Source organism: Monodon monoceros, unplaced genomic scaffold, assembly GCF_005190385.1.
Source record: "Monodon monoceros isolate NGI ecotype Baffin Bay Population unplaced genomic scaffold, NGI_Narwhal_1 Super_Scaffold_12, whole genome shotgun sequence".
Lineage (NCBI taxonomy): Eukaryota > Metazoa > Chordata > Mammalia > Artiodactyla > Monodontidae > Monodon > Monodon monoceros.
Genome location: NW_021703768.1, coordinates 93,977,585 through 94,002,722, shown reverse-complemented (window position 1 = coordinate 94,002,722; position 25,138 = coordinate 93,977,585). Strand labels below are relative to the sequence as shown.

The 25,138-nt window shown below is 38.7% G+C and overlaps 1 protein-coding gene across 1 annotated transcript in view; it reads right to left on the bottom strand.

Moving 5' to 3' along the window:
- The window catches only part of KCNN2 (potassium calcium-activated channel subfamily N member 2), a 183,939-nt gene extending 175,123 nt beyond the window's left edge, over positions 1 to 8,816 (bottom strand). Inside the window, exons 1-3 of the mRNA XM_029218195.1 lie at positions 8,435 to 8,816; positions 6,312 to 7,600; positions 5,590 to 5,685 (exon numbers count right to left, since the gene is read on the bottom strand). Of these exons, the coding sequence (XP_029074028.1) occupies positions 5,590 to 5,685; positions 6,312 to 7,600; positions 8,435 to 8,687 (1,638 nt within the window). The 5' untranslated portion in view covers positions 8,688 to 8,816. The remainder of the gene's footprint in view (positions 1 to 5,589; positions 5,686 to 6,311; positions 7,601 to 8,434) is intronic.
- Between the last annotated feature and the right edge of the window lie 16,322 nt (positions 8,817 to 25,138).

The following is a 25,138-nucleotide window of genomic DNA, read 5'->3' as shown; positions in this document are numbered from 1 at the left end:
AGACGTGGTTTGGGACAATGACAGCCCACAGTGGTCTCCTTTCCGAGCTGTACAAAACGTGGCCCAGAAACGAGTTGGCAGATCAAGCGAACCCACTTGCAGTAAACCTAAAGTTCCACTCTTCATTCATTTGTGATGCTGCTCTGTAAACACACCAGGATCGCTTTATTTAGTGTCACACCCATTAATAATGCAGAGATCTTTATACAGGCAGGCAGAGAAAATTGGTCCTGAGTGATTTCGTTACTACAGGGTATACACGAAGTCAAAGGGACTGAGAGTCTCATTACAACTCTGTAGAAGTTGCTGGCAATATAGACAGCAGTTGTGGAGCTGATCACCACACAACAAAGCAATTCAGGCAAGGTATCCACTTCATGATCTTCTGGAGTCTTATAGTCAGAGTTAACTCTTCTCTCCCTCATACTATAGATATACGAGAGACCTAAAGAGCAGTCGAAGACCATTCCTTCTACTCTTTTAGCTTCCTTCATCTCTAACTTTTTTTCAAGTAAGAAACCCAAAAATATGGCCAATACTTGCTTTGTCCTTGAATTTTTCACCAAAAAAAAAAAAACAATGTTTTTTCAGGAAGATAGTAAACTTTACAAAGCCAAAGATATTTAAAATTCCTTTTTATAACATTCAGTGTTAACAATGCTGTGGGGAAATAATGTGTAGGGAAGCCGAGAATGAGAACTCTGAAGACCTTTCTAAAGGGCTGGTGGGCAGTGCTTTCCATTTAAAATACAAACTCCCTTTGATTCAGCAATCTGTCTGCTGGATATATGCCATATGTGTATCCTCTAATTAGTAGATTTAAATAGTATACAAGAGTGTTCATTTTTATTATGGCTTATAACAGCAAAAGCTTAACAGTAAGCCACAGTGCATCCATAAAATGGGATAATAAACAGTTGCTAAGAAAGAATGAGATGGGTTTCCATGTGCTGACAATAAAAAACCTTCAAGGTATATTAAGCAAAAAAAAGCACAGTATGTGTGTCTCTAAACACAACTAAATATTCATTTTTGAAAATTCTGGAGAAATGTATGAGAAATTTAAAAGTGGTTGTCTCTGAAACACTGCATTGAGAATGTGACTATCATATTATTTTAAGCTCTTCTGTACTAGTTATTTTCACTGTGTGTAGTCATTATTATTTTATTAATAAGAATAATAACGATATGCAGTATTTTCTGCATGGTCTGGAAGCATCTACTTGCTCTCTGCAGGAGTGGGAAAGCGAGCATTCTTTTCCATTCTCCACAAGGTGAGCCAGAGTCTACTCAGTGGGCACGTAGCCACCCCTCCTCAACCAGTCCAGGAGACTTCAGAGGTTGCTGAGGTCCCTGCCCACACTCACTCCTTCCCCCTTTGTGTGGCCTACATGCACAGGTAAGGGGTAATTTTCATTTCTGCTCTTCCACTTTTAGATGTATATCATCCATCTCTGAAAAGCTAACTTAAGGGAGAATGTGTAGAGTTATTCCACTGCAAGAGATACCAGGGGAAAATCAGTGTTTCCCTTAGTGCTATTTATTCTATAATTATATTATTACCAAAACAAAACCAAGGAAATAAAACCATTTTCAACTTTAAAGTATAGTACTCTCCATTCTGCCAAATCCCATGAGAACCAGAAAGATCACAGTCCAAGGGGTTTTCTTCCCAACTTAGAATCTTGTATTTGCCTATCTCAAAATACTAAACAACTCTTTCAACTAAAATTGCTTCCACAAGAGAAAGTCGAGTACACTAAAGTTGAAAAGATGAAGTGCAATCTACATTCAACTTATTCGATGTTGAAGATCTTAAAGAGTACTTGAACATTGTTTTGTTCTTATTCCATCAAACAAATGCTTCCAACCCTACAGAAGAGGGGGGAGAAAAAGAAAAGTCACAGGAAATCATGCCTCTGTTTTTCCTATTATTTGACCTTGGACTTGAGATGGGGAAGCTACTTAAAGTATCAAGTGACCTTTCCAAACTGTATGAAACAATCCCCATAGTACTTTTCCTTTGTCAGAAGGTTGTGATACAAAGGCATTTGCTAAAATTTATTTTATGTATCTATTCATCATTTTTTGACTTTACTGATGAATATAGAAAGTAAGGCCAAATGTCTATTTGAAAAAATCTAATATCTACTTAGCTGAAAATCTGCTCCCACTAAATCTGATTTTATATAAGCTTTCTGACCCCTCCCCCCAAAAAAGTAATTTCATTTTTGTTTTGGGGGGATGTAAAAGTAATTAGTGAAATGAGCAAACTATAGCCTGGTGCATTGAGCTGTCTGTGGTACTGAAAAAATGACACCAAAGCTGAAATGTACTGAGCTAAGTTCTTACAAAGCCTCTCCATCACACTATTTTAATTCAAGCACTTCTGTCCATGACTCACCTGAACCATCTATTTTGATAGACTGTGTATAAACATTTTATAAAAGGTCACACTGACTTGCTTTCCAAGGTTCTCCATGGAAATGTCAGGGCCTCCCCAAGCTTCGTTAAAGCAATTCTGGTGGACAGAGAGCCAGAACATTGGCTATAACACTTACTTTTCCTGAATGCAGTAAGAAATCCTACCATGTACCAGAAACCCATACTAGCTAGCTCTCACTATCCAATCATCATACTGCTCTGCTAAAAGGAAAAAGAGGAAGTGTCACATCAGACTGCATGCTATGCCCAAGAACATGCTCTGAACAGCAGCATAAGCCCTGCATTGAGTTCCTTAACTCAAAGCTAATCTATATACTTAGAATTCTTAATAGTAAACTGAGAAGTACCTATTTGCTTAAAACTTATGAAAGAAGTACATCTATAGCAGTGACATCAATAAGTTAAAAAGGGGTCAATTCATCATTTTCCACACATGGATACATTAGCCTATGCACTTGATTTTACTGTGTTTCAGAGTGAACTATTTCAGCAGCAATCACTGACTACTCTCTGGATAAATTAGAACATGTTTTTTCTGGTTCTTGATTTCCAGCTCAGGGTCTCCACATTTATTTGGTCCTTTTCCATTTCATATTTTTAAAAAAGCATCTCAGGTAAGAATTTGGAACTTCAGCTTGAGGAAAACAAAAATCACTCTAGATTAAACACTGAATGTAAAAGCTACATCCAAAACAACTAAATGATATTACCTGAGCATCCATTTTGAAATTATCTTAAGTGTGGTTGGTTTAGCAGAAACCATGCATCAGGTCAGATAATTCCAATTATAAAAATATAACTTTTTGTGATGTTTATGTTGCCCCAACAATAAAGAGGTTCACTGTGCTTATAACCCTTAGAGGGGGAATTCATGTCTTCATTTTTATCACCCGTGCTCTTCGTACTCTAATCAATATATCTATGCATTTGTGTAACAGAAATGGTCCTCAAAATTAGCCAGGGGTGGAATTCTTTCAAGTGTGAAATGATCTTTAAAAATATGACTTCTTTTATTTGCATTACTTTCTCTAAGTTTTAAGAGTTCTAATATGCTATCAAAAATTTTTTACACCACGTAATTAACATCTGGCCAATGTTAATGGCCAATGTTTGGTCCTCACAAACTCCTATAAGTTATTTCAAAAAAATCTCCCCATAATTCTTAAAAGGTTAGTATTTTCAGGAAGACACTTTGTTCTTGGTGTTAATACCATCAAATGTCCTCCGCCTTGAATGCTTGTTTTGCTGTGTGTTTTTCAGAAGGAACAGGAATAATACAAAAGCTGATGTTTAATTAAAAAAAAAAAACAAAACAGCAAGGTCTCTTTCTAGGGTGGATTAAATAAAACTACTCTGGTCTTCAAGCCAAAAAAAAAAAAAATTAAATTACTTGATTTTTATAAATACCTAAGAAGATTTTAGAAAAACCGTTTAAGTCTAACCCTATTCAAATACCACATGTATGGATTTAGAGAGGAACCACAGACAAAGACATGTCCACGTTCAGGGTTGCTAACAATCAGTAGCAGAGTGCAGCAGGAAGCATTCTGGGTGGAAGCTAGGAGGACAGGCCTGGTCACACTCTGCACTGTCTAGCTGTGGAATCTGGCAAGCTGGTCACCTCTTCTGACTGCAGGTACCTCATCTGTAAACCAAGTCAAAGGGCCATTAGACCTATTTTGTTCCCTAGCCTTAAGCGTCTACCCTTCAAGTCAAAATGAAAAGATACTCTCATGATGCTTAAGTTACATTTTAGTATTACTTTAAAATGTTTGAAAGAATCTCAAAAGCCCACGATCATTAGTGCTGAATTAAAGATGTGTAATTATTTAATAGTAAACTGAGAAGTAATTAAAGATGTGTGAATTATTAAAATTTTAAAGGGTCCAAACGCGTTTGCCTTGTTTTGGCAGTGCAGTTTTATTACTTACCTCTAAATATTCTCACTCTTTCTAATTCTCATTCTCTATCCTCCTTCCTTCAAAATCACACTTTTCAAAGTCTTTGCAAATTTGAAAGCATGATGAAGTAATTTATCCCCCCTCATGTGGGGTCATGTGTATCTTTATTTTGCTTGGGCAATAGTTAAAATTGGTTTCTTCCATATTTAGTATGTTTTTGCAAATTACTAACTTAAAATTAATTTAACTTATAATTAATACTAAGTTATTTAAATTCAACGGCAACTCCTAAAGGAAAGCAGCCTAAATTCGAGGGTTTAATAGTTCCACCAAATGCCTAACACCAGATCCAAAAAAATCAGAAAATGCATATTAGTGTAAGTTCTAAACTGGAAAATCTCAATCTCTCTTAATTTTTGAAAACTCTAGTTATTTTATTCCCAAACCTTAACATTCCTTTAACTGAAAGCTACAGCAAAATAAACAACTTAAAAGACAACCCATGAATTTTAGACGGACTATTCTGAAATGGTAACAGTCAAATCTAACAATAGAGTTCCTGGCTACATTTAAACAAAACAAACATTTCCCTAACAAGTTCACTCACAAGGGCAGTGGCCTTTGCTCTTAAGTGACATTTTTAATAAATAATGTAATGATTGTACCTGAAAATCTACCAAACTACCAGAGATACAGAATTTGTATTCTTAATTTACAACAGATTTTTTTCTTCAATTTTACAGTAAGATATAGAAAAGGTTAGAGTTTTCTTCTTGTCTTATTGATATACATTAGCAAGGAATATCACGGGCCTATTTTCTTCTCTAAGCTACAGTTATGGAAGGTGATACACATGGGCACAATCTTCCATAATGACCCACCCATCTTGTTAAATGTTTATTAGACAAGAATACACATTTACCTGGCGGACTAAGGCTAGTATATAACTGGCCTTGAGCAAAACAAATACAGTGACTGATATGGAGAAGTGGATCTACCTAAAGAAGAGAGGGGAAAATCTGAAAGGTTTAACAAATACATCCTGGAAACTACTGCACATTTACATGCTGCACTGTTTGTTTTGTTTTTAACTTCTTGAAAGAACAGGTCAGGTGCTAAGGTAAGAATACAGCGTGTGTCTTCTGTAACCTCAAGCAAGGACACGAGAGCTTGGAAAAAGCGTTTGCTGCCTTGCACTTCCCCCGGCTGGAGTCATTCATAAACAGCAGAACCCCGAAGTTACCTGTATTTCCCTGGCGTGGTACACGATGATCAGACCGAGCAGGATGATCGTGGAGAGACTGATAAGGCATTTCAGAGCTAAGGAATACAGCGACGCCTGCAACACAGACAGAAGCACTTTTTTTTAAAAAAAAAGAAGAAGCACTTTTAACCACCTTTAAGATCCGGGGGGTCGGTCAATCCCCAGCAAGGGGACCTGAATTCCCAGGAGGAGGATGGGGGTAGGGGCACCTGTCTTGGCTCTGTGATCTGTCAGATCACTTGGCCTCACAGGAAAGTGAGAGAGGAGATCCCGGAAGGCCAAGCAGCGGGGTCCTCGACAACACAGACCCAAGCGCAGTTTGTGGCTCTCAAAACCCGAGAGGAAGTTATCCTTGAGTTTAAGCGCTTGGGTTTGAAAGGGGCCTCCGACATCGTGAGCACCAGGAGAGGAACAGAGCATGCTTTCCTCACCGACTCCTGAAATCACTTCTTGAACGTGCCCAAACTCGCTGGGCATTCTCTGCCTCCAGAACTTTGCGCGCGGAAAAGCTTCCTCTCCAGAGTTGCCTTGAGGATTAGGGGAGCGAGTCTCAGCGGTGCTCGCTGTCCCGGCGGGCACCTCCGATTGTCCGGGAAAAGCTCGGAACTGGCAGGCAGAGAGTTCCCACCAGCGGCCATCCCAACCACCCGGTGTCCGGCTCTGCGGCCCGGGAACGGTGAGCAAAGGGCTGGAGCACTTACCTTGTCGTAGGCGCCCCACGACAACTCGGTCTCGATGACCATGACCACGATGCCGAACATGCCGAAGATGAGCGCGTAGTCGCTGAGCCGCTTGCGCTTCTCGAACAGGGCGCGCCGGTGGCCCAGCTTGTAGCCGATGTTCTGGTTCTTCTTTTTGCTGGACTTGGTGCCACCGCTGCTGCCATGCCCGCTGCCACCGCCGCCGCCGCCTCCAGCGCTGCCTCCGCCGCCGGCTCCGTAGAGCGCCAGGTTATTGGAGTTGTTGTGCTCCGGCTTAGATACCACGATCTCCGGGGCTGAGGACGAAGCGGCGGCGGCCGCGGCTGCAGACGGGGAGGACGCGCCGCCACCTCCTCCGACAGACGCCGGGGGCTGTAGGGGCTGTGCCTCGGAGTCCATCTCGTGCAGGTTCCGGCGGGACGCGCTCAAGTTGCTGAGCGGCCGCATGACGCCCCCGTTGTACCTACAGCTGCTCATGGCTATTTCGGTGAAGGGGTTGCTCTCGCGGCGCGCCTGGGGCTGGCTGTGCTGGTGGTGCGCCGGGTGCGGGTGGTGGTGGTGGTGGTGGTGGTGCGAGAGCGGGGGCCCGGAGCCCAGGCTGCCGAGGCTGCCCGTGGGGCTGGCGGCGGGCTGCAGGCTGTGGCACTGGTGGTACTGGGAGGCGGACGCCGGCTGCTGCGCGTACTGCTGCCGGAGCGCACTGGCATGGCTGGACGGCGTCAGCTCGCTCACATTGAGCTGGCTGCCCCGGCGCGACGAGCAGCAGCAGCAGCACGAAGAGCCTGACAGCGGCGAGGAGGTACGGGTCCGGAAGGCGCCGCCGGGCGAGGAGGTGCGGAGCAGCAGGGACAGGTTATCCCCCGCCCCCGCCCCCGGGGCACCGGAGGAGGCGCAGCTGTTGCACCGGAGGCATGGGCTGCTGCCGCCGCTGCCCTGCTGCTGGTGCGCGAGGTGCGGGGGGTGGTGAGGGTGCGGGAGGGGCGCGAAGGGCGGGCACGGCTTGTCCTGGCTCTGCTGCTGCTGCTGGCAATGCAGGTGTGAGGAGAGCGGTGGCGGTGGCGGTGGCGGCTGCTCTGAGAAGAAGCCGCGCTGGAACTGCAATGGGGTTTCCATGTCAGGGCTGTTAAAGCTGCAGGGAGACCAGGCGGTAGTGCACCCTGCGCAATGCGTTATGGTAGGGAGCGGAGACTCCTGCTGCTGGTGCGAGGAAGGGCCCATGCCGGCTCCGGTAGAATCCAGGCGGCGCGTCCAATTGGTTGGGCTCACCAAAACAATGGGCATGACATCACCTGCGGGGACCAAGACTGAGTTTGCAGTGCGCGCGGTTTAGGGGAGCGTGTGAGAGAGAGAGAGATGGGGGCGGGGGGGGGGAGAATCTGCAGGATGAAAACCCTCGGAGGCGCAGGACAGGCCAGGGTGAGGGCGGGGGTTCCACCTGCTGATTGGGAGCACCCGTGAGCACCACCAGGTAGTGCAGCGGGTCTGCAGAGGGAGGAGGAAAAAACAGGCGTCCCCTCCTTCCCGTGCCACCACCCCCCTAACTAGTGCCGGACGCGCAGTCTAGATCCCCTGCACCGGGCACTGCAGCACGTTGAGCCACCCCAGCCAGGGGGTCAGGCAAGGGAACAGTGCGGAACCCGGGCCACTCCTCCACCGGCATGCACGCCTCTTAGAGCTGCAGAACAGCAGCCTCCTCGCCCCACGCCCACTTCTCCCTAATTGTCCCGCTGAGAGTGGGCTGCCGGCTGCCCGCCAAATAACTGCGGGGGCACCCGCTTTGGAGAGAAAAAGTTTGACGACTAGCTAAGCCAGTGCAGCGGGGCTTAGTGAGAACCCCGGGGCCTGAGCCCCTGTTTGGCTTCTGCGAGACCCGAACGGGCCGGCTCACCGATCTTCCCCCACGCCGCTGGTCTCTGGCGCCGGGGAGCCGGGATTGGCTGCGCGGTGCTCTCGCCCTAATGCGCAGCGGCGCGGGTAGGGTTAACCTCCTTGGCGCCTGGGCCTGGGGAGGATGGGGGCGGGGCCGGAGGAGGGGATCCCCTTCGTCCGCGGGAGAAGCCCGCACGGGCTTCCCGGGTCCCCCTGGCGGGGGCGGAGGGCTTTCCCCGCCACTGCCTGCTCACATTTGCGCCTTCTGCAGAATATGAGGGGCTGGCGCCCCCGGCCGCCAGGTCCTGGGCTACGGCGCTCAGGCCCTCTGGCTGCCCCAGTGGGTAGGTCCGCGGGCTTTTCCTGCCATGGAGAAGAGGTTTGCTCGAGGCGCTGGGGAATGCTCAGCGACCGCCGGCCACCAGCTTGTCTTCTGTTCTTCCTCCTCCACACCTGCAGCACAGACACAAAGCAAAGGCGGATCACTGTGGCGCAAACACCTAGCATCTTCTGTGCCAAGCCCTGACTGCGGCGGGGGCGGCGGATGGAGAGGGGCCTGGCGCTGGCTGATTCACACCGGCAGTCATAGCCTGGCTAGGAAATTATTAATAATAACTCGGACTGAATAATAGCTGCCTGGGGACAGTGCTGGAGTTTTGCTAGAGTTAGGTGTAATATTTATTTATTTGCTAATAAACTAATAAAAATTACGCTTTGTGTCTCCCAAATTTCCCGTGATGTGTCCTTCTTTTGGGCGATATACTAACACAAAGCGGTAGGGGACCCTTTCAAGGGTTCGTTGTTACTGCTCCATCTTAAGTCATTATCGTTTGTATTTCTTTGTAAGTTGAGATTCCCGTCTCCAGAAAAGGGAATGAAATACACTGGCCAGTTGAATATTTGTTTCCCTTTTAAATCGTGATTTTAAAGCATGATTTGTATGATAGAAGTTATAACGAGTTAGAAATTAAAGTGAAAGCGGATCACCCTCATTAGGTAATTGGAATTCTCAGCTGGATCCAATTTCTTGATATTCTACTCGGCAGCTACCCTGAAGTTGCTTACCACGTACCTGCTCCTAAGAGAGAGTTTGCGTTTTCAGTGCCTTGGAGTGAATAATTCATTTTAGGATAGCCTTTGGATATGAGTTAAGCAATTTTAATTTTTTGTGCATGCAAGTAAACAGATCCAGAAGAAAAAAAGGGAGAGGGTTGCTTTTAGTCCCATAGAACTTGCATTTCTCTGTAGTCTTCGTCAAAAATAGAATTTGAATGGCTAAAAACTGGAGACAGCATTTTATTTTTATATTCCATTATGATTTTTGGTAATTTAATAAAACTTGTTTAGAATTTTGATCATAGAATCTTTGTGGTAGCAGAGTAGATCTGCATGAATTGTGTGGTGAACATGACTATTAAAAACAATTCTAATGAGTAATTTGAAATTACAATGAAAGCTTCCAAATTAAAATATTTTCACCTTCTGGTGTGAAACAAAATTCAACTCAAGCACAAAATCCATAATACATTCATTTTCACTTTATAACAAATTATATGAGCTTCTTATCGTTATACATAGCTAAGTGAAAAAGTTTGACTCATCCTTCCAAACCTAAATACATCAAATATATTTATTATGGTAAATTAATACTTTCATTAGCCTTTGGTAAATTTTGTTGAACGAGTACATCAATCCCCTCTCCAAATATCACAATAATTGTTACCAGCACAAAATTAGATATAAGGTTCTAAAGTTATTAAAATGTCATTCTAAAAAGTAATGGCTGCAAAAAAACACAAAAAAGTAATGGCTGCATCTTCTATTGTCAAACTGACTTTCTCAAATAGCAAATTCAAAGCTTCAAAGAAGTTCCATAGATAAAATAGCAGGGAAAAAATTATTGTATCTTTTGCCATGTATATCTCTATGCCTTAGTACCGGATTAGGTGCAGTGCCTTTAGCCATGTAGAAACAGAGTGTTTGCTGAGATTTACGACAATGATGGAGTTAACCACTGCTCACAGAGGGGGATCAGGGGAGGAAAGGGTGTACAAGGTAAGAAAGAAATGGAGATTTGGCAAACAAAATGAGGAGCTGTCAGAATACCAAAACTCAGATTACCAGTGCTTCCACCTAGCCAGTGCCTTACAAAAGCTCATGAAATAATATAGTAATGTAAAACCCACTGTGATGGAGAAAGAGGAGAGCAAGTCAGTCAGATATTTATCATCTTTCTGTTTCAGGGAATCATCTGATCACACACACTCAAAAAATTTTCTTGCTAATAAATGTCTGTATTTGGAGAGTACAATAATCCAATATTAGTATGGTGATGAAAAGCGACAAGATGCCCCGACAACTTTGTTTTACTTTTAGCCTGAATCCTCATAACTTTATTGTTTGGGGCATTTTACACTATTGGGTTATGACAGGGGCACATTTAAGAAGTTCTCCTTTTCATCAATCCTCTCTTCTTTATAAAATTAACAAATGGATTTTAAGCTTATATGTAAACTTTTCATATAGCATACCATAATTTTGCTTTTTTCCCCATATATAGGATTATAGATGCAACATGTAAAGTTAAGCAGTTAGAACAACAAAGACAATATTCTTCCATGTGGATAGTACTTAGCACATAGTAAACACTCATTTATATTTGTGAGAGTGAGGAGGGAAGGAGAGGAAGAGAATTACAAAAGATTGAAAGAAAGGCGACAATACAAGGGCCTATAACCTCCAATAATAAGCTCTTGGAAAATTGCATGTGCTTCTCTTTCTGTCATTAAGATATATAAGTGCTGGAATTTCTCTAGTTTAACACCAGAGGTCATACTCATCCACAAAATACATTTCAAATACTATCAGTTAAATACCTTTATTTCCAGTGTCACATTCTTGTAAAAATTCCCTGTTTTTTTTTCCTTATGGATTAGAAAGATTGCTTTTGAATTTGGATGTTTCTGATCTATCTGCAAAGGCGGTCAGAACAGCTGATGCAGGGGTCCAGGGCATCTGTTTCCCACACTGAGTGCTCTGAGGGATACTTTGACCTACACAGTAAATGTTTTTCTGGGATTTTCTTTTTTCTTTGCCTGGTTGAGTAAATTATTTGGTGGTGCCAACCACAGGGGTTGTGACAAGACACAGCCTCTCTGAACTCAGTTTGCTTAGCAGTCAGTGCAAATGGGGACCTGGGATAATGTCAGAGTCGCTCCTTGCTTCCCAACATGTCTCATGAAAAACACTTCTTAAACCACGTATTGTCATCCTAACTTCATAAGAAATGTACATTTTAGAATATCATTGTTACACGTATTCTTTTGCTTCCACATTATTACTAGAAAGTATCAAGACCTGAATGAGCTTATTGATGATAGTCTTGTTAAGTAATACCACCATTATTCAGGGATTAATTATCCTGTTAGGGCCTATTCATTAACTTTTCCAAATTTGTTTTACCCTTATCCTTGCCTCCTACCATTTCTCAGCTAATTAGCATATCTATAAAAGTCTCAGTAGTGCCAGCAAAAAAAAAAAAAAAGATAGAACTTATACTAGTTTTGTTAGCAGAATTGAACAATGTTACACAATTGAATAGGTGAACAGGTTGAAATTATTGACTATAAGTCTTTTTAAAATAGTCTACGGATTACATAAACAAATATCCCTTGGCAACTAGAAACACACATCTGAATCTAAATAGAAAGTCATAAAAAAGACAGTGGATAGCACATTCTAGTTTATAAAGCAGTTTCTCATGTGTTACTTTATTTGCATCTCTCAAGAACCCTATGCAAGGTAGGGAATTTTTTATGATCATCTCTACTTTACAGGTAAGGATAATCCTGAGATGTGGGCTACCCCAGGTCACACAGCTGGTGAGTAGCAAGAAAAAGCCAGACTTCAAGTACATTCTTCTGAGTCTGTCTGATGAGTCTGTTTAACACTCCTCTAGCCCTTCCTCCATAGCAGAAAAATTACCTATTGACTCTATCAACTCATACAGGTGGTACTCCACTAATAGTCAAGGAATGGACAGCAGTGGCTTATCATTACCATTCACTGCCTTTGAATGACCTCATGAACATATCCTCACTGGCTTGGTTGGGATTCTGAGATTCTTAACTACTGCCCTTTCGTTAACTTCATTTGATCAACAGAATAATTCATGAGGATCTAATACGAGTGTGGATGAAATGGCAGTGCTGTATGCATGCAGGTCCAAGGTACCCAATTAAAAAGTATTAAAAAAATTAAGATTCTACTCTATTCAGACACAGTCTTCTGCTGACTTTGCTGGCAGCCTGGGCATTTCTCATTTTTGCCAATGTCCATAGTAAAAGCTGAAGGCCATCGAAGACTACTTATTAGCACTAACAGAGTCCACTTTGTCTTTTTATGTAATAAGTGAGAAGAAAGAGGCTCAAGCTCTTTGCCCTGTGGCTTAGAGGAACTCTCCTGCAGTCCTGCAGGGATCCGCCTGGCTCTCGGCTCTTGTGCTCTGGCAGAGTTGTCTTCTCATTGCATGTCCCTTTGTGCCAAAGAGTGAGCAGGGAACCAGAGAAAGGAGGTGGGGCTCTATGCCACAGGCAGAGATAAACCAGTGTGTCTTACAGCAGGAGTAGAGAGTTACCAAAAGTGGGATCAAGGATATGCAAAACCATTCCTAAGTATGGAAGTCAAAGCTTCCACTTGGTGATCCCCGGTTTCATGGTGGCTCAGTGCTCAAACATAATGATGCTATAAAAGTTCTTGAAGTTTGTTTTCCCTCTGAAATCCAATGTATTGTCCCATCATTATTTTCTCTTCTCTTACAGGATTAGGATCCATGATGAATTAGCTCTTTTTTCTCTTTTCCTGTTAATTCCATTCCCATAGGTTATACATCAACCCTCTATGTTTTCCTTTTTCTTTTCTACCTCTTGCCAAACAGGCTCAGGAAATCAATTAATCATCCTTTGTCTATCTTTATATTACTATTTCCCTTTCTGGAACTATTTGTAAATTCCTACTCCCAAATAATTGCTTTAGGGCAAGGAGAGAGCTGGTGCCCACTCATATAAAGGTGAAAAGCATGCTTTTCTAAGTAGAATTAAACATAATGTCATCAGCAACAAAACACTCTAAATGTTGATAAATCTTGAAGTTCCACATATTCATCCTCATCCAATAAGCCAGATTTTTCTTAAAAATGACTTTTATTCTGGGTTGTTGATGTTTTATTTTTTAGCTATAAATTTAGTAGCACTTTTTCTCTATTATTTCTATCCATATGCTACAAAATGACATACATGATACAACATAACAGAAAAAAACACAACAGATATATACTACACAAATATAATGACAAAACACACTATTTGACACAGTGTTTTACCCTTGTTCCTTAGAACGAGTGCTTCTCAAAAATGTTTTAATTAGTCAAAACTATTGGTTACTTTTGTTCACAAGTCAAGTTCTCTTAACAAGGGGTATTTCTTGGCTCTTGTAGCTGCAAATATCATGATTAGGGAAGACTTCAGTGCTGTTTGTTTCAGAGGTTAAGACATCATCAGGTTTCCAGCAACTTTCTTGTCATTGTCCTCCTTCATATATATTGATCAGACTAATTTACCTTATGGTGGGAAAAATGCCTATAGCAATTCTAGGCTTCATATCCACAACCATGCTATCCAGAGGGCAGCAGATCACCCCTGTCCCAACATTCCAACAACTCTCTTGACATATCTATTGAACTATCTCTATTCACCAATAACATGATTTTGTATTTAGAAAATCCTAAAGAATCCACTACAATATATTAGAACTAATAGACAAATATAGCAGACTTCTGGATACAAGATTAATATTTAAAATGTCAATTGTAACCCAAAAAATTGTCAATTGTATTTCCCTACACTAGCAATGAGCAATTTAAATATGAAATTTAAAAAAAGTTTAATGTGCAAAACAATAAAAAAAGATTAAGAATATATCAACAGAAATGTGAAACTTATACACGAACTAAAAAATAGTTTTGAAAGAAATTAAGGAAGACCTAAATAAATGTACATACATCCCATATTAATGAATCAGAAGATTTAATATGGTCAATACTCCCCAAATTGATCTACAGATTCTCTCAAATCTTTATCAAAATACTAGATGATTTTTTTGGAGAACTTGACAAACTGATCCTAAAATTCAAATGGAAATACAGGCAGCACAGAATAGTCAAAACAATCCTGAAAAAGAACAAAGTTGAAGGACTCAAACTTGCTGAATAAAAAGTTACTATAAAGCTATAGTAATCAAGATAATGTATAATGGAATAGGATAGATATATAGATTAATGGAACAGAATTGAGAGTCCAGAAATAAACATTTACAGTCAATTGACTTTTGACAGGGTGCCAAGATAATTCAATGGGAACAAAAATAGTCTTTTCAACACATGATACTAGGAAAACTGGATATTCACATGTAAAAAGCAAACTTGGACTTCTTCCTTATACCATACATAACAATTAACTCAAGTAGATCAAAGACTTAAGTGTGAGAACAAAAACTATAAAACTCTTAAAAGAAAGCATATGGGTGAGTCACTATGATCTTGGGTTAAGTAATAGTTTCTTAGACACGACACTAAAAGCATAAGCTACAGAAGAAAAAAAATAGCTACATTGGATTTCATCAAAATTCTGTGCTTCATAGAACACCAAAAGGAGAGTAAAAAGACAATTTACAGAGTGGGAGAAAATATTTGCAAATCATAGATGTGTGGGACTTGTATCCAAAATATAAAGAACTCTTTCAACTCAATAATGAAAAGAATAAATACCCCAAAGGCAAAGTCTCTGAACAGACATTTCTCCAAAGAAGATATAATAGTGATAAATAAGCACTTGAAAATAAATACACATCATTAGTCACTAGGAAAATGTAAATCCAAACTACAATTAGATACCACTTCATAACCACTAGGATGCCTTTCATCAGAAAGACATATAATAACACGTGTTGGAGAGGATGTGGTGAAATTCGAACACTCATACACTGCTGGTAGGAATGTAAAGTGGTACAGCAGCTTTGGAAACCAGTTTGGAAGTGCCTTAAAATACTAAATGTAAAGTTACCATATTACCCAGCAATTCCACTCCTAGGTATATAGTCAAAAGAAATGAAAATATACATCTACACAAAAACTTGCACATGAATGTTTATAGCAGCATTATTTATAATAGCTAAAAACTGGAAAGAATTCAAATGTCTGTCAACTTGGTGAGTGTATAAATAAAATGTGGTATATTCTTACACTAGAATATTATTCATCAGTAAAAAGAAATGAAGTACTGATACATGCTACAACATGGAGGAGCCTTGAAATCTGTGAAAGAAAACCAGCCACAAAAGACCACATGTTGTATGATTCTATCTATTGGAAATGTCCAGAATAGGTAAAGCTATAAACAAAAAGTCACATTAGTGGTTGTCTTATGCTGGGAATGAGGAAGGGGCAGTAAATGGGGATTCATTATTAATGGGTACAGTGTTTCCTACTGATTTAATAAAAATATTTTAAAATTAGATTGTGGCAATAGTCATATAACTCTGTGAAGATACTAAAAATCATTGATTTGTACACTTGGAATGGGTGAATTGTACAGTATATGAATTGTATCTCAAGAAAGTTGTTAAAAACTGATGAGAGAAATAAATCCCCAAACAAAACTGAATGCTAAAATGGAAGTATCAATTTAAAATGAATAGTGCCAAAGCAACATTACATAAAAGTAGAGAGGAGCAGGAATAAGTTTCCTAAGTGACATGAGTGACTATTATCTATGAATTTTAGGGAATTTGAGGATTCAAAATTTTTTTCTCTGAGCCTCTATCTAAATGGCTTAAAAATCCTAACAGTATCATGATTCAATAAATATCCAAGAAGAATTTCAGGAGAAAAATGAGCTGTGGCATTATTATTTTAATTGTGGAATGCAGATTTCTCTTACATATAAGTAATAGATCAGGTATATTTTGTACTGAATTCTACAGTTAAAAATCACTGTCATCATATGATTCTAACAGACAGTGTAGAGGAACTAAGACTAAAGCATTCTCTGAAGATGACTCGCAATGGTTACTTGTGACCATTAATTAATTTCTCTGTAATGTGTTAGCTCCATCACCCTTCAGTAGTTCAGACAAATACTTATAGCATGATGAGACTAAAGCCTATTTTAAGAGGTTATCTGGGACAATTTGGGAAGTATACGCTCTTAGTCTTGAGGGTTGGCAGCAAAAGTGCACTCTGCACCCAGCCCACAGCATGTGGTTCAGCTGTTTAAAGCAAATGGCTTAAAGGACTCAGCAGTCAGGAAGACATAGCACAAGGCAGACACTGTGTAGGTGGCAGAGGTATCATTTGATATTGACAAGTGACTGTAACACCAGGATCAGACTTACTTCAATGCTCACTTTTAAAGAGAGACCAGGGGAGTCAGAGGTCCTCTTATGAAAGCCGAGCCAATGCTCAAAGCTGTCTCATGAATGGTTGTCTAGAGGAGCTCAGAATTGGGTATTAAATCAGGGGAATGCAATATTCCTGACGATTTCCCATTCTTACATGAAGAACTGATTTGTTCATGGAGTTTCTTGTTTGTTCGTGTCTTTAGACAAGATAAAGGTCATGTTTTTGTTTAAATTTATTAAATACTTTGCTAAAACAGTTTCTTTTTCTTCCCCTTTATTTTAGTGGCCCCATAGATGATGGAAAAAACGATGCAGAAAACAGAACACTTTGTTCTTGAAGATAAATTAAATGCTGTGTACTAAGCCGTTGAAATGAGATTAATCAAAAGATTTTTCTAGGTTATTAAGCAGAGTTCCAAGATGAAGGACTCTTATATTTCCTGTTCTAGATTTTAGTATTTTGCTTATCTCAAGATCAGGACTTTGGAGAACAACAGAGAGAACAACAATTTTAAAAATGAGCTTTACCTACAAGTAGTAAATTCTGACATAATTGATGGGGTGCCACTTGCTACTTTAGCATGCCTGAGTGTTGACTTTTTTTTATTAGATCTCCACTCAGAGGGAGGGGTAGAGAAGTTAGTTTTGCTTGGATTCGCTAAAACGGGGCAAGGAAGGGTCTTTCACCTCACTTTTGTCTCTTTCTTTAACAAGTAGCAAAGAAAATATCTTACGTTTGTATGTCTTAGACTTATAGGCCTTAGGAGGCCCTTATGATGTTTTCTTTTCTTTTTCTCATTTTTTTTTTCCCCTGAAGGGACTGTGGATTTTCCTAGGAAGCAGGCTTCATTCTCGAAGGTTTAAAGAGGATCATGGTCTCACAATCTTCAGGAGAAGTCAGAAAATGCGAGAAGGATGAAATCTTTCAGATAACTAACTAGAGAACCCTCAATTCCCAGCAGACCGGAAGAGGAAATTGGTAAGAAGAGGGAACATGAGTTCAAACTTAAATGTAGTAATGGATATGACACAGACTATGTCCTCAAGAAGCTAAAAGGACAAGGTACTCTCTTTCTTTCTTGTTCAATTTCTAAAAACAAGGAAACTTGCTTCAAATAAATGTTCAGAAAAGCTTTCTAAACCTTCTTTATGTAGCTGACCTAACTACTCTTTAAAAACACAACTCACTAGACGTAAGAAGAAAATAAAGGAGATACAGTTTTATGATCTTAAGATGGAGAAGGTTTTCCTAAACAATTGCCTACACGCAACAGCCATAAAGGAAAAGACAACTGATTTTATCTTATAGCATTACAAGACATCCATAAGGACCAAAATCAAAAAGACGAGTGCCATATTTAACAGACAAAAGGTTAATATTGAGAAATATGTTTTTAAAAAAGGTCTAAGAATTTGATATGAGAAAAAGAAAAGAAAACTGGACGGAGAAATAAGAAAAGGATATGAACAAGCAATTCAAAGAAGATGAAATGTGAATGGTCCAAGAAAGCAAAAAAGACCTCTGAATAATCAAGGAAATACAAATTGAAACAATTTGCATTTCCGTTAGACTGAATAATACTGTATAATGCATTGGTAAGGATGCAAGACACCAGCTTTTTCATACACCATAGATAGAAGTGTAAACTGGTAAAGCCTGTTTGAAACCAATTTGACAAGACCCCTCAAAATGTTAAATGAACAACATCTTTTCAGTTAACAAGTCCACTAAAAGGAACCTATTCTTTAAAAATATTTGCATGTGTGCACAAAGATATATTTACAATGATGTACATCATAGGAAAACAAAACAGAATAAAATAAATGCCCATCAAAAAGCATCCTATAGTAGTTTCTTTTTAAAGGATGAATAAGACCTATACGTAGAGGATGAATAAGACCTATAGAATTATCACCAGTACTCTTATCATTAAATCAAACAGAACAAATCATACAGTATGATCACAAATATAAAAATTATATGCTTTGTACCTGAGATTTCCTCCAAATCCTATCTGTCCTACTTATTTCAGTCACAGTTGAAAAATGATGTATTCAGGTCACAAGCTTCCTTTTATTCATTTCTACTTATGTACATTTATGCATTAATACTTTTAGAATTAGGGAAATATTAATTATTATATCTCAATACACATAACATACACATTGTAACCAAATACAGATAACAAGTCAGTTATATAGCACTCTCTTACTAAGCAACCCACCTTTCCAGAATTTAGCCAAAGACTAGGAACAAACTACAACCTTTAGGAGCCAAAATGAAAGCCTGTGCTGGTTATTCCTAAACAAGCCTTCAGATTTTCTGTAATCCTGATTGTCTGATTTCCATATAAAAACCTTTAAGACTAAGAAAAAAGATTTATTGAGTCTGATAAATTGAAAATAGCAAGAAATTGAGAGGTGACAACTAATTGCTTGGGAAACTACCTAATAGTCAATTTATAAACAAAACTTAACACACATTAAGAGGCAGACAACATAAGGACTCAAAAAACACAATATGGGGTAAGTGGTCTTCCATACTTGAATAATCCCTAGTGTCTTCCTTGAATCCAAAATAAGGTGAATGTATGTTTTTTTAATTGAAGTATAACTGATTTATAATATTGTGTTAGTTTCAGGTATACAGCAAAATGATTCAGTTATGTATATATATATACTTTTTCAGATTTTCCATTATAGGTTATTATAAGATATTGAATATAGTTCCCTGTGCTACACAGCAAACATTTGTTGCATGATCTATTTTAAGTACTATTAGTAGTTTGTATCTGTTAATCCCATACTCCTAATTTATCCCTCCTCCTCCCTTTCCCCTTTCCCCTTTGGTAACTGCAAGTTTGTTTTCTACATTTGTGAGTCAGTTTCTGTTTTGTATATAGATTCATTTGTATTATTTTTTAGATTCCACATATGTGATATCACATATTTATCCTTCTCTGACTTACTTCACTAAGTATAATAATCTCTAGGTCCATCCATGTTGCTGCAAATGGCAATATTTCTTTCTCTTTATGGCTGAGTAATATTCCATTGTATATATACACATCTCCTTTATCCATTCATCTGTTGATAGGTACTTGGGTTGTTTCCACGTCTTGCCTATTGTAAATAGTGCTGCTATGAACATTGGGGTGCATGTATCTTTTTAAATTAAAGTTTTCACCTTTTCTGAATATATGCCAGGAGTGGGATTGCTGGATCATATGGTAGCTCTATTTTTAGATTTTAAAGAAACTCCATATTGTTTTCCATAGTGGCTACACCAATTTACATTCCTACCGACAGTGTAGGAAGGTTCCCTTTTCTCTACATTCTCTCCAGTATTTATTATTTATATAGATTTTTTTTGATGATAGCCACTCTGGTGTGAAGTGATACCCTGATGTAGTTCTGATTTGCATTTCTCTAATAATTAGCAATGTTGACCATCTTTTCATGTGTCTGTTGGTCATCTGTATGTCTCCTTTGGAGAAATATCTATTTAGGTCTTCTGCACATTTTTTGCTTAGGTTATTTTTTTCAATATTGAGTTGTATCAGCTGTTTGTATATTTTGGATATTAACCCCTTGTCGGTCGCAATGTCTGCAAATATTTTCTCCATTCTGTAGGTTTTCTTTTCATTTTGCTGACAGTTTCCTTTGCTGTGCAAAACCTTTAAAGTTTGATTAGGTCCCATTTGTTTATTTTCGATTTTATTTCTTTATTCTTGTTTTGGGAGACTCATCTAAGAAAACATTGCTACGATTTATGTCCGAGAATGTCCTGCCTATATTCTCTTCTAGTTTGATGGTGTCATGCCTTATATTAAGTCTTTAAACCATTTCAGTTTATTTTTGTATATCTTTAAACCATTTGAGTTTATTTTTGTATATGCTGTGAGGGAATGTTCCAATTTCATTGACTTACATGTAGCTGTCCATCTTTCTCAACATGATTTGTTGAAGACATCGTCTTTTCTTCACTGTATACTCCTGCCTCCTTTGTTGTAGATTAACTGATGATAGATGTGTGGGCTTATTTCCAGGCTCTCTGATTTTTTTTTTTTTAAATCAACCAGCTGACACTGGATTTTTTTTTTTTTTAGATTCCATATATATGCATTAGCATACGGTATTTGTTTTTCTCTTTCTGACTTACTTCACTCTGAATGAGTCTCTAGGTCCATCCACCTCACTACAAATAACTCAGTTTCATTCACTTTTATGGCTGAGTAATAGTTCATTGTATATATGTGGCACATCTTCTTTATCCATACATCTGTTCATGGACACTTAGGTTGCTTCCATATCCTGGGTAGTGTAAATAGAGCTGAAATGGACATTTTGGTACATGACTCTTTTTGAATTATGGTTTTCTCAGGGTATATGCCCAGGAGTGGGATTGTTGGATCGTATGGTAGTTCTATTTTTAGTTTTTTAAGGAACATCCATATTGTTTTCCATAGTGGCTGTATAAATTTACATTCCTACCAACAGTGCAAGAGGGTTCCCTTTTCTCCACACCCTCTCCAGCATCTATTGTTTGTAGATTTTTTGATGATGCCCATTCTGACTGGGGTGAGATGATGCCTAATTGTAGTTTTGATTTGCATTTCTCTAATTATTAATGATGTTGAGCATTCTTTCATGTGTTTGTTGGCAATCTGTATATCTTCTTTGGAGAAATGTCTATTTAGGTCTTCTGCCCATTTTTGGACTGGGTTGTTTGTTTTTTTGATATTGAGCTGCATGAGCTGCTTGTAAATTTTGGAGATTAATCCTCTGTCAGTTGCTTCATTTGCAAATATTTTCTCCCATTCTGAGGGCTGTCTTTTCATCTTGTTTATAGTTTCCTTTGCTGTGCAGAAGCTTTTAAGTTTCATTAGGTCCCATTTGTTTATTTTTGTTTTTATTTCCATTTCTCTAGGAGGTGGGTCAAAAAGGATCTTGCTGTGTTTTATGTCATAGAGTGTTCTGCCTATGTTTTCCTCTAAGAGTTTGATGATGTAAGGCCTTACATTTAGGTCTTTAATCATTTTGAGTTTACTTTTGTGTATGGTATTATGGAGTGTTCTAATTTCATTCTTTTACATGTAGCTCTCCAGTTTTCCCAGCACCACTTATTGAAGTGGCGTTCTTTTCTCCATTGTATATTCTTGCCTCCCTTATCAAAGCTAAGGTGAGCATATGTGCGTGGGTTTATCTCTGGGCTCTCTATCCTGTTCCATTGATCTATATTTCTGTTTTTGTGCCAGGATCATACTGTCTTGATTACTGTAGCTTTGTAGTATAGTCTGAAGTCAGGGAGCCTGATTCCGCCAGCTCTGTTTTTCTTTCTCAAGATTGCTTTGGCTATTCGGGGTCTTTTGTGTTTCCATACAAATTGTGAAATTTTTTGTTCTAGTTCTGTGAAAAATGCCATAGGTAGTCTGATAGGGATTGCATTGAATCTGTAGATTGCTTTGGGTAGTAGAGTCATTTTCACAATGTTGATTCTTCCAATCCAAGAACATGGTATATCTCTCCATCTATTTATATCAACTTTAATTTCTTTCATCAGTATCTTATAATTTTCTGCATACAGGTCTTTTGTCTCCTTGGGTAGGCTTATTCCTAGATATTTTATTCTTTTTGTTGCAATGGTAAATGGGGGTATTTTCTTAATTTCACTTTCAGATTTTTCATCCTTAGTGTATAGGAATCCAAGAGATTTCTGTGCATTAATTTTGTATCCTGCTACTTTACCAAATTCATTGATTAGCTCTAGTAGTTTTCTGGTAGCATCTTTAGGATTCTCTACGTATAGTATCATGTCATCTGCAAACAGTGACAGCTTTACTTCTTCTTTTCCGATTTGGATTCCTTTTATTTCTTTTTTATCTCTGATTGCTATGGGTAAAACTTCCAAAACTATGTTGCATAATAGTGGTGAGAGTGGGCAACCTTGTCTTGTTCCTGATCTTAGTGGAAATGGTTTCAGTTTTTCACCATTGAGGACGATGTTGGCTGTGGGTTTGTCATATATGGCCTTTATTATGTTGAGGAAAGTTCCCACTATGCCTACTTTCTGGAGGGTTTTTTATCATAAATGGGTGTTGAATTTTGTCAAAAGCTTTGTTTGCATCTATTGAGATGATCATATGGTTTTTCTCCTTCAATTTGTTAATATGGTGTATCACGTTGATTGATTTGTGTATATTGAAGAATCCTTGCATTCCTGGGATAAAGCCCACTTGATCATGGTGTATGATCATTTTAATGTGCTGTTGGCTCCTGTTTTCTAGTATTTTGTTGAGGATTTTTGCATCTATGTTCATCAGTGATATTGGCCTGTAGTTTTCTTTCTTTGTGACATCTTTTTCTGGTTTTGGTGTCAGGGTGATGGTGGCCTCGTAAAATGAGTTTGGGAGTGTTCCTCCCTCTGCTATATTTTGGAAGAGTTTGAGAAGGATAGGTGTTACCTCTTCTCTAAATGTTTGATAGAATTCGCCTGTGAAGCCATCTGGTTCTGGGCTTTTGTTTGTTCGAAGATTTTTAATCACAGTTTCAATTTCAGTGCTTGTGATTGGTCTGTTCATATTTTCTGTTTCTTCCTGATTCAGTCTTGACAGGTTGTGCATTTCTAAGAATTTGTCCATTTCTTCCAGGTTGTCCATTTTATTGGCATAGAGTTGCTTGTAGTAATCTCTCATGATCTTTTGTATTTCTGAAGTGTCAGTTGTTACTTCTTCTTTTTCATTTCTAATTCTATTAATTTGAGTTTTCTCCCTTATTTTCTTGATGAGCCTGGCTAATGGTTTATCAATTTGTTGATCTTTTTAAAGAGCCAGCTTTTCATTTCATTGATCTTTGCTATCGTTTCCTTCATTTCTTTTTCATTTATTTCTGATCTGATCTTTATGATTTCTTTCCTTCTGCTAACTTTGGGGTTTATATATTCTTCTTTCTCTAACTGCTTTAGGTGTAAGGTTAGGTTGTTTATTTGAGATGTTTCTTGTTTCTTAAGGTAGGATTGTATTGCTATAAACTTCCCTCTTAGAAGTGCTTTTGTTGCATCCCATAGGTTTTGGGTCATCGTGTTTTCATTGTCATTTGTTTCTAGGTATTTTTTGATTTCCTCTTTGATTTCTTCAGTGATCCTTTTTATGTACTGTTGGATTTGGTTTGCTAATATTTTGTTGAGAATTTTTGCATCTATATTCATCAGAGATATTGGCCTGTAATTTTTTTTTTCGTAGTGTCTTTGTCTGGTTTTGGTATCAAGGGTGATGGTAGCTTCATAAAATGACTTTGGGAGTGTTCCCTCTTCTTCAGTCTTTTGAAGTAGTTTGAAAACGATTGGTATAAATTCTTCTTTATATGTTTGGTAGACTTCCCCAGTGAAGCCATCTGGTCCTGGACTTTTGTTTGCAGGGAGTTTGTTTGTTTTGTTTGTTTCTTTTGGTTTTTTTTTACAGATTCTATTTCACTTTTAGTGATCAGTTTGTTCAAATTCTATGTTTCTTCTTGACTCAATTTTGGTAGGCTGTATATTTCTAGAAACTTGTCTGTTTCTTCTAGGTTGTCCAGTTTGTTGGCATATAACTGTTCATAGTATTCTCTTATGAATTTTTATATTTCTGCAGTATCAGTTATTTCTCCTCTTTCATTTCTTCTTTTATTTGGATCCTCTCTTTTTTCTTCTTGGTGGGCCTGGCTAGAGGTTTTTCAGTTTTGCTTATCTTTTCAAAAAACCAGCTCTTGGTTTTATTGATCTTTTCTATTGTTTTTTTTATCTCTATTTTATTTATTTCATCTCTTATCTTTATTATTCCTTCTGCTGACTTTGGGTTTTGTTTGTTCTTCTTTCTCTAATTCTTTTAGGTGGTAGATTAGGTTGAGATTTTTCTTGTTTCTTGAGGAAGGCCTGAATCACTAAGAACTTCCCTCTTAGCACTGCTTTTGCTGCATCTCATAGATTTAGTATGGTTGTGTTTTCATTGTCATTTGTCTTGAAGTACTTTCTGATTTCTTCTTTGATTTCATCGGTGACCCATTGGTTTTTTAGTCTCATGTTGTTTAGCCTTCATGTGTTCGTTACTTTTTCCTGTTTTTCTTTCTGTGGTTGATTTCTAGTTTCATTCCATTGTGGTAAGAAAAGATGCTTCAGATAATTTCTATACTCTTAAATTTGTTTAGGCTTTTTTTGGTGACTTAGTATGTGGTCTATCCTAGAGAACATTTAATGTGTACTTAAAGAGAATATGTATTCCAAGTCTTTTTTTTTGGATGTAATGTCCTGTAGACATCAATTAAGTCAAACTAGCCCATTGTGTCATTGAGGACCTCTGTCACCTTATTGATCTTCTGTCTGGAAGATCTGTCCATTGATGTCAATGGGGGTGTACCATTATTGTATTCCTGTCATTTTCTCCCTTTATGTCTGTTATTACTTTCTTTATATATTTAGGTGCTCCTATACTGGGTACATATATGTTAATGGGTATAATATACTCTTCTTG